At 45.0% G+C, this 8,628-nt stretch overlaps 1 protein-coding gene across 1 annotated transcript; it reads left to right on the forward strand.

The window, feature by feature from the left end:
• Positions 1–4,505: 4,505 nt before the first annotated feature.
• Positions 4,506–8,404, forward strand: cd248b (CD248 molecule, endosialin b). Its single transcript, XM_041801873.1, has 2 exons — positions 4,506–5,059; positions 6,488–8,404. Exons 1-2 carry the CDS (start codon positions 4,651–4,653, stop codon positions 8,236–8,238), a joined length of 2,160 nt encoding a protein of 719 aa, XP_041657807.1. The 5' UTR covers positions 4,506–4,650; the 3' UTR covers positions 8,239–8,404.
• Positions 8,405–8,628: the final 224 nt, after the last annotated feature.

Consider the following 8,628-nt stretch of genomic DNA (forward strand, 5'->3'; position numbering starts at 1 on the left):
TGCTAGGGTGCATAGTAAAAGTCACCAACACTCTGCTGATTCCATAGCTGAAGAGTTCTAAACTTCCACTGGCATTAATGTAAGCATAAAACTTTGCAGCAGGAGCTTCATGCAATATTTCCATGCTGAACAGCTGCATGCAAGCCTCACATCACCAAATCCAATGCCAAGTGTCTGATGGAGTGGTGTAAAAAAACACCAACACTGGACTGTGGAGCAGTGGAAACGTTCTGTGGAGTGATGAATCATATTCCTCTGTTTGGCAGTCAGATGGACGAGTCTGGGTTTGGCAGAAGCTGGGAGAACGTCCCCTCTTGACTGCACTGTGCTTTGGTGGGGGAGAGATAATGGTATGGGGCTGTTTTTCAGGGTTTGGGCTGAGCCCCTTATCACCAGTAGGGCCAATCTTAAAGGTACAATGTGTAAAATTTGGCTGCATTTTGCCAAACAGAAACGGTGTACATGGGATATAATGTTTATATATCTATGTGAAGTATGTTAAAGTAAGTGCACAATCATCCCCTTTAAACTTTTATTTTCTTTTCACAAAATTAGAAAAAAGCTTTTCAAATTTACGTTACCACGGGCTGACCTCACGGAGGCTGACATAACGAACCGCCATGTTGTCTACGGCAACGTTTTGGGGACAGAAAGAGCGAAACGCGATTTTTAAATACGAACCTGCCCGCCTGAAAGCTACCTCGAAGGCAGGTGACCTAAACTGACCTATAATCTATAAAAATAATGGTTGCAAAAATGAGTAAACCCTCACCTCGTCACTGCTGTAATTGATGTCCGGCTCACGATCCTTTTAGGTCTTCACAGGCCCTCATCGCTTAGTGATGTGACGTTTTGGTAACAGATCGGCTCATTCTAAAATCTGAATGCTAGATGTCGCTAAAATGCCAAAATTTTACACATTGTCCCTATAATGCTTCAGCATGCAAACACATTTTGGACAATGTTATGCTTCCAACTTTGCGGCAACAGTTTGGAGAAGGCCCTTTTCTATTCCAGCATGGCTGTGCCCCACTGCACAAAGCAAGGACTATGAAGATATGGTTGGGTGTGGAAGAACTTGCTTGGCCTTCACAGACTTCTGACCTTAACCCCACTAAGTACCTTTGGGATGAACTGGAACAGAGTTTGCAAGCCAGGCCTGCTTGACCTCATAAATGCTCTACAGAATAAATCTGCACAATTTCTCACAAAAAAAGTCCAAAATCTTGTGGAAAGCCTTGGAAGAAGAAAAAATGTTATGGAGTTTTGGAAGGTATATCACAGAGATTTCCATAGGAATGAACAGACTTCTTGTTGACTTATTACCTCTGTAATATATATGTGGAAATAAGGCATTAGGCTTGTTATACAGTAGTCAAGACGATGAGTTAAGGAAAAAATTCCCACACAGTGTGCAGCAATTAAGATATGTGCTATTCAGACCTGAACTGCTGTGAACATATCACATTCTGATTTAAAATAGGCACTATAGCATGGGTGTGCATGAAAATGCCATCTTTTCTGTAGCCAATCACAAGTGGACACTCAAGACCCTGCAGTTTTTTGCACTTCTGCATTGACTTCATGCTTCAACACTGGAGGTTGGCCCTTTAAAAACATCCTTATCTACATGGTAAGGCTGCTGTCCAGCCAGAGTTTCATCCAGGAATGATGTTTCTGTAAGGCAATGTCAACTGCTACACAACCATGCAGCCTATCATAACACAACAAACAAAATAATCAGCAGCTCATTTTCTTTGATGAGCCGTGTTTAATACATCCCTTGTGCTTTTTTAGTAAAATAAGTACTTTATGTGCACAATTAACCCAGATACCAAAGATTTAGGACCTCCTAGGAACATCAAATCAGGAGCAGCTTTTCAGCTTCTAAAAGCTGAATTAGTGGTTAAAATGAAACTTAGAGGATTTTGAGCTGGAAGTTTGAGTTCAGCTGCTTGGAAGCTCAAAGTTGGGAAAGTAACAGAGCCAGTGATGATATGTGGCAAGTGGCTAGGAGTCAAGGAGGCAGGGAGAAGGGGGTGACCTAGGAGGAAGAGAGTATAAATGAAGAGATCTGTATGTTCCATCAGAAGTCTTTGGGTTGGAAGGTAGAGCAGCTTAGAGGTACTGTAAGTACATTGATGAGCAAGAGGGGAATTGAAAGTGCAGGACTATGGAAAGAAGAAGTTTGGTCTGTTCTATCAATTACATTTGTGGTATGTGTCTCTCGGGGCGGGGCTGTCTGAGCAGGAGGACGGGTCAAGCAGCCTGAATGATAGAATAAACAGGACAGGAGTGGGAGGTTTGGGGTAAAAAAGCTGGGGGTCTGGGAGAGAGATTGCTGACTTCGGAGCCCAAATAATGAGAAGTGGGGGGAGCAGCAGGAGAAGATAAGGAGAGGAAGAGGAGGACGCAAGAAAGAAGAGGAGAGGGGGGGAGAAAGAATAATAAGAAGAGGTGGCAGAGGAGAGAGGACGGGGGTAGTCCAAGAAAAAGAGAAGTCAGAGGAGGACAGGAGGAGGAGGAGAAAGAGGAGGAGAGCAAAAAGGCTCTTTAGGTTCTCCAGGATCCTGAGGTTTGATGTTTGTTCTCAATCTAGTTCCGATGGTTGTTACATAACTGGAAAAGACTGCTGAATAGCGCAACTGTATATATTCTGTGTGCCAAAACCAACACGCTGCCGCAGTCAGACGAATCATCTGCAGGCTCGGACACACACTGATACAGCTAATAAGTGATGCACCAACACACACATACACAGCACAACTTTTCCATCTCATCATCCTGCGGCTCAAAGCTGCAGCTGCTGTTATTTTTTAATTTGTATGCAGCCAATCCAGATTAGACCACACATGGGAGAAGTTGCAGCTTTTGATAATGACATCAAGCTGGCTCATTTGGGTTTTGGCAGGTCCACACAGAGAAGTGTGATGAGCACTTATGTGATGCACTTTTGTGTGCCTAAGCAATTTTCCAGTTTTTGTTTGGTTTACTTTAATTTACAGTCAGCTGTTTGTCTCCGTCAGCTTTAAATCTCTCATCAGGATGTAACTGAATCCTGAAAAACACAGCTACCAGCTCCCATTATTTGTCTTTGGCTTAACTTGGAGCAAAGCAACAAGGAAAAATAGATCCTATTTGTCTTTGGAAAATCCAAACTCAGCCTTTGACTCCTCACCAGGCAAACCATTCATTCATTCATGGCAGGCGGATCATGTGACGGCAGTGGAGGTACCCCCAAACTACACTCCCCAGCTCCCCCAGCTACCGAGAGGTCAGGCTGATGCACATCTGGCATTTCCTGTTTCCTCTCCTCCATATGCCCCTGAGTGGCAGCCACACATGCACACAGAGAAGAAAACTACTCTTAGACATCTGCACCCATACAAAGCTGTTGTATAAGAGCGTAAAAATGAACACCAGTCACTCTGACACACGCATACACACATATAGTCCAACAGGTATTCAGATGTTTCCATTAGATTGTAAAAGAAACTTCCAGCTGGTATGGATGTGGTAAAAAAAAAAGAGTGGGAGTGGTGGGGGAGAAAAGGTAAAAAGTTGGGGTAAAGATATATACAGGCAAACTAGAAATTACTGAGAATAAATAACAAAAGAGAGAGGCAATGCAATTAAAAAGATGAAAGACAAAAAAGGAGAGAAGAAGAAGAAGAAGGAGGAGGAAAAGAGGGGACAATCTCTTCATCTCACAGCGCTGACAAACACTTTCCACTCCTAAGGATGCTGTGCACCATAGCATGCACTATTCACATGCTGCATGTGCACGCGGATGAGAGAGTGCATGGCCATAGGAAAGACAAGGATGGGGGGGCAAAATGGTGCCGTATGGTTTTCATAAGTCTCTGAGGCTTTTTCAATCCTCCCCTCCATCCCCTTCTCTCCGACTCCCCCCAAACCCAATCCGTCAACCCCTCCAGCCTTTTCTTATACACTCGCACACTTTACCAGCCCCCTCTTCTAAAAACACACAATTCTTTTTCCTCTACGTAGCACCCCCCCCCCCCCCCCCCACCCCCCACCCACCCCACCACCCCTTTCCACCCTCCCCCATTTGACTCCCTTTCTGAAGTTCAGTCAGACTGTGCAGAGGGAGGAGAGCCCCAGCAGGATCAGATACAGGAGGAGGACACTACTGTTCACCAGGCTCATATTTGGACTTTATTTAAACTTTTCTGGACTCATGTGAAGTTTGAACCTTGGACCCTACTGGTACTTCACTGGACTTTATTCTGGACTGATCTAGACTTTTAAGTGGTTTCCACTGGACTGCATTGGTTTCTTTAAGTTGTATATAAGATCTGCTTCACTGTGCATCAGTTTGCTGATGAATGGAGTTTGATCAAGTCTGCACTGTAGGACTCTTTTGCTGAGTTAAGGTAAAACAAAGTAATCTGATTCTATTTCAAGGCATATGTATGCTTACATTTCACCAAATATGTTTTAAAATACTACAGTAAGGTGAGTTAGAAATAGACCAGTCCCAGTTTTGTGAGTTTCAGATTGAAAAAGTAGTTAAATTTGGCTCCAGTTTTTATAGAAGACTCAAAAAGAGTTATATTCCTTATTTATTTTGATTGTTAAGTACTCTTTTGAATGTTGGCCTAGTGTAACCTGACATCTCAGTGGAGGATGCAAAAGATCACAAGCAGTAGCAGCACTAGCATGACTCTCCTATGTATCCTGTGGCTGATGACACTCAGTCTGGCTCCTGGAGGCCGAGCCCAGAGGCCAAGGGAGCCAGACGTGGAGCAACCAGCAGCCCGGGCTCAGCTGGCTGAGAAGGACGCACTCTGCAACCAGGATGGATGCTACAGCGTCTTCCTCCAGAAGAGGAGCTTCAGGGAGGCTGGGCGGAGCTGCAGGGAGCGAGGTGGGACCCTGGCAACGATGCACACCCACGAGGCAGCGGGTGTGGTCCATGAGCTGCTGTCAGCCATCGAGGGGACCAGACCAAGGCTTCGCCTCTGGATCGGGCTGCACAGACCACCACGCCAGTGTTCGTCCACCCGGCCCCTTAGAGGATTCGTCTGGGTCACAGGCAAAGTCTAAACTTCTTAACATTTGACAAACATTGACCCCTTTGGTGCTTTGAATACTCAACTACTATTCAGTCACTTCATTGTGGTTAATCAGCTTCCAGCCCCAAATGACTTAGGAACAGCATCAAAGTTTGGAGAAAACCTAAGATTTGACTTTGAGTGATGATAATCTGTAGGTCACTTTAACTACAGCTGGGTCATGTCATTAGTCAGGTCTACTTCGACATTGTTTCCACATGCACATATCAGCTTTGACAAAAATGAATGAATTAGTTTTAGTCTTGATGCTTTGGTACCAAATTACAAGTTATTCAATCTGCAGAGCTGGTCTAGACCCTTTGTTACATTATTAGATAGAGTCATTAATTTGCCCCTTTGCAACAGAATACCAACACTATGAACTTTAGTTTAAAAGGCCAAAAAGCTGAGCAGAACCAGACTAATCAGTAGCATGCCATATACCACAACCAGATGGGACAGGAAAGTGAGACACAGGCAGACTTTGGTACCCCGTCCAGCCTCCAGAACTTTGCACTGACTGGATGGTTATTACATTAACTTCTTTTGTTTCACAGAGTCAGAGCTGGCGCGACAGGGGAAGTTCATTCCCCCTTTTGACCTCACAGCTACTCCTTAGTCTGATTTAGTCATTACACAAACACCACCCACTAAAAACCAGATGGACTTTTTATCACTGCAAGTGTCTGCCTGGGTCTTTATTTAAAAACTTTATTTTTAGTGATTAATGACTCAAGCCTTGTTTTCCATCAGTGGTAATTTACAAGTTTGGTTTTTCCAAATCAAAGACACATATTTTTTTGCTTCTCTACAGTGGTTTTCAGTAATGTGAGTCATTTGGTTTTGTATGATCCGGGTATGATTTGCAGATTTCTTTCCACGTTTCAGTGCAGTAAATGGTGTTTTTTTCTGCTATGCACAAAGCACAGGAAAAAAATCTAATCAAATGAACTGGCTGCTCTACCAAATAAGTTTGTAATGCTCCAAATGACAAGGTTAATGCCTGACCCCTTAGATATGTTCATCAAGATAATGATGCTTTTCCTTTATTGGCATCATATCTCTACATTGTGTCACATTTAGCAAGGTGAGGCGTGCCATTCAGTTTCACGCCTGCCAAAATGCTCATTTATGATAACGTCTTCTTTAAAACTTCTAAAGAGATTTTCTTATTTCTTACTTTTTAAAGATCTTTTCAGCACAACCACAAGTAATTGGACAGGTTTTCATTAACCACAAGTGAAACAGCCTTACTTTGGCGACTCCTAGTGGTAGTATAAAAAAAGACAGTTGTAATGCATGCTGCTGTACTTCTAGAAAGGGAAACTGTAGTTCTTCAAATGAAAGTCTAATAGGTAAGAGTCCCTGTCTATTTTCACTGGTCTTATTTTTGTCTTTTCTTCCAACAGGAGACCAGGATGGCCAGTTTACCAACTGGCTCCGTGAGGACACCCCTGGAACATGTGCAGCCCCTCGATGTGTGGCCATGACCGTCCACACTTCTGAAAGCGGACGTGAGAGCAGCGATAATTTCCGATGGCTCGACGGCTCCTGTGCTCTGCCGTTAGATGGATTTGTTTGCCAGTACAACTACAGAGGAATGTGTCCCCCGCTGCAGGATGAGGGCAGAGGTCCGGCTGTTTACACCACACCATTCCATCTGGTTAGCACTCTGCTAACACATGTGCCCTATGGGTCTGTAGCCGCTTTGCCATGCCCTGCAGATGACTCCAACCCAGATGCTAGTGCAGAGCAAACGGTGCTGTGCATGGAAAGAGATGACGAGACAGTCGGCTGGTCCAGGGACGCCCCCCTCTGCTCTGCAGGAACAGCTAGGCAGAACCAGGACTGGTGTAGCGGAGACCACGGATGTGAGCAGTACTGCCAGAACACAGACACAGACTACTATTGTTACTGCTCCGAGGGCTTTACGATAGATGAGGATGGGTACAACTGCAGACCTGACCCCCTGAGCCAAACTAACCCACCTGAGTTATCATCTGACTCTGCTGGTCCTACTGACCAGCCCCACATCAAGGAGGTCTGTGTGGAGATGGGTTGTGAATACAACTGTATGGAGACATCGCGGGGGATTCGCTGCACGTGTCCCCCTGGATACCAAATGGCTCCAGATGGGCGCAGATGTTCTGACGTGGATGAATGCCAACAACAACCATGCCCACAACTGTGCGTCAACATCCCAGGCACCTTCCACTGCACCTGCCACAACGGGTACCAGCCGGATGACGAGGGCGAGTGTGTGGATGTGGATGAGTGTCTGGATGAAGGCACCTGTGAAGGCACTTGTGAGAATACAGTTGGGTCCTTTGCATGTTTGTGTAATCCTGGGTATGAGTCTGGTGATGATGGAATGTGTGTAGACATAGATGAGTGTGTGGGAGAGTCACCCTGCCAGCAACAGTGTCTAAACTTCATGGGAGGGTACCAGTGTTTCTGTGACAGTGGCTATGACCTGCAGCAAGACGGACTCACCTGCCTGCCTTCACCTGATGATGAGGAATACTCCACTCTGTCCCCTGACCCTAGTGACTCTGCCCACATACCTAACTTTGACCCTAGCCGTGATATTCCCTGGTCCAGCTCTTTCACCCCAGATCCAAACTTTGTAGATGATACTAACTTTGACGTAGACTGGCTGACAGAAGCTCCTGAGGCTCTGTCTCCTGACATGAATCAGGGGTCAGATAATCATCTTAACCAATGGGACGTCATTTCCCCAAAACTGTATCAGACAGCCACACCTCCTACACAAAAAGACAACACAGGAAATGAAATAGACAATGAAGCTCAAGCTAAGACAGGTAGAGCTGGCAGTGATGAGGTAGGAGCTGAGACTGAAAATGGAGCATCCACTGGGACCAGGGAGGGGGAGCAGCCTAATGTTGACGGTACAGAGGATGCCAGTGGCACATCTGAGGATGGGGCTGGGTCTAAAGCAGGAAAACGAAAGCACGACAAAAGCTGGCTACTCGTGGCCCTGCTCGTGCCACTATGTGTGTTCCTCGTAGTGATGCTCGCTCTGGGGATTGTTTACTGCACCAGCTGTGCTGTAGACAAGAGCCTGAGCTTCTCAAACTGCTATCGCTGGATACTCCCTACAACACCTCCTGATACGAGGAATGGCAAAACCCAGGCTTGAACCCTAAAATGAACTGAGCACACAGAGATGTTTTGAAGAATCAGATGTTTGTTATTATTCTTCTTGTGGTGCGGGACTGAAAATACCATTTGGATAATAACACAGCAGTGTGGCTCCCCCATTCATCGAGAAAATTTAAATTCTTTCTGTTGCACATCCTTTGTAAATAAACCACTCACTCATCGTGTTTTTAGAATTCAATAAAACCAATAAACTGATAAAACACCATGTGGTTTGTATGCCTTTCTACATGAAAGTATTAAATGCTGACTAATCAATAGGATAAGGGAATCAAAGTTTGGAAGGAATGTGTGGTTTTGCGTTTTTGTTTCCATATGTGAAAAGACCCTAAAGACTGAGGATTTTCATGGATATTAGCTTTCACCGGGG

This window comes from Cheilinus undulatus, linkage group 12 (genome assembly GCF_018320785.1).
Source record: "Cheilinus undulatus linkage group 12, ASM1832078v1, whole genome shotgun sequence".
Lineage (NCBI taxonomy): Eukaryota > Metazoa > Chordata > Actinopteri > Labriformes > Labridae > Cheilinus > Cheilinus undulatus.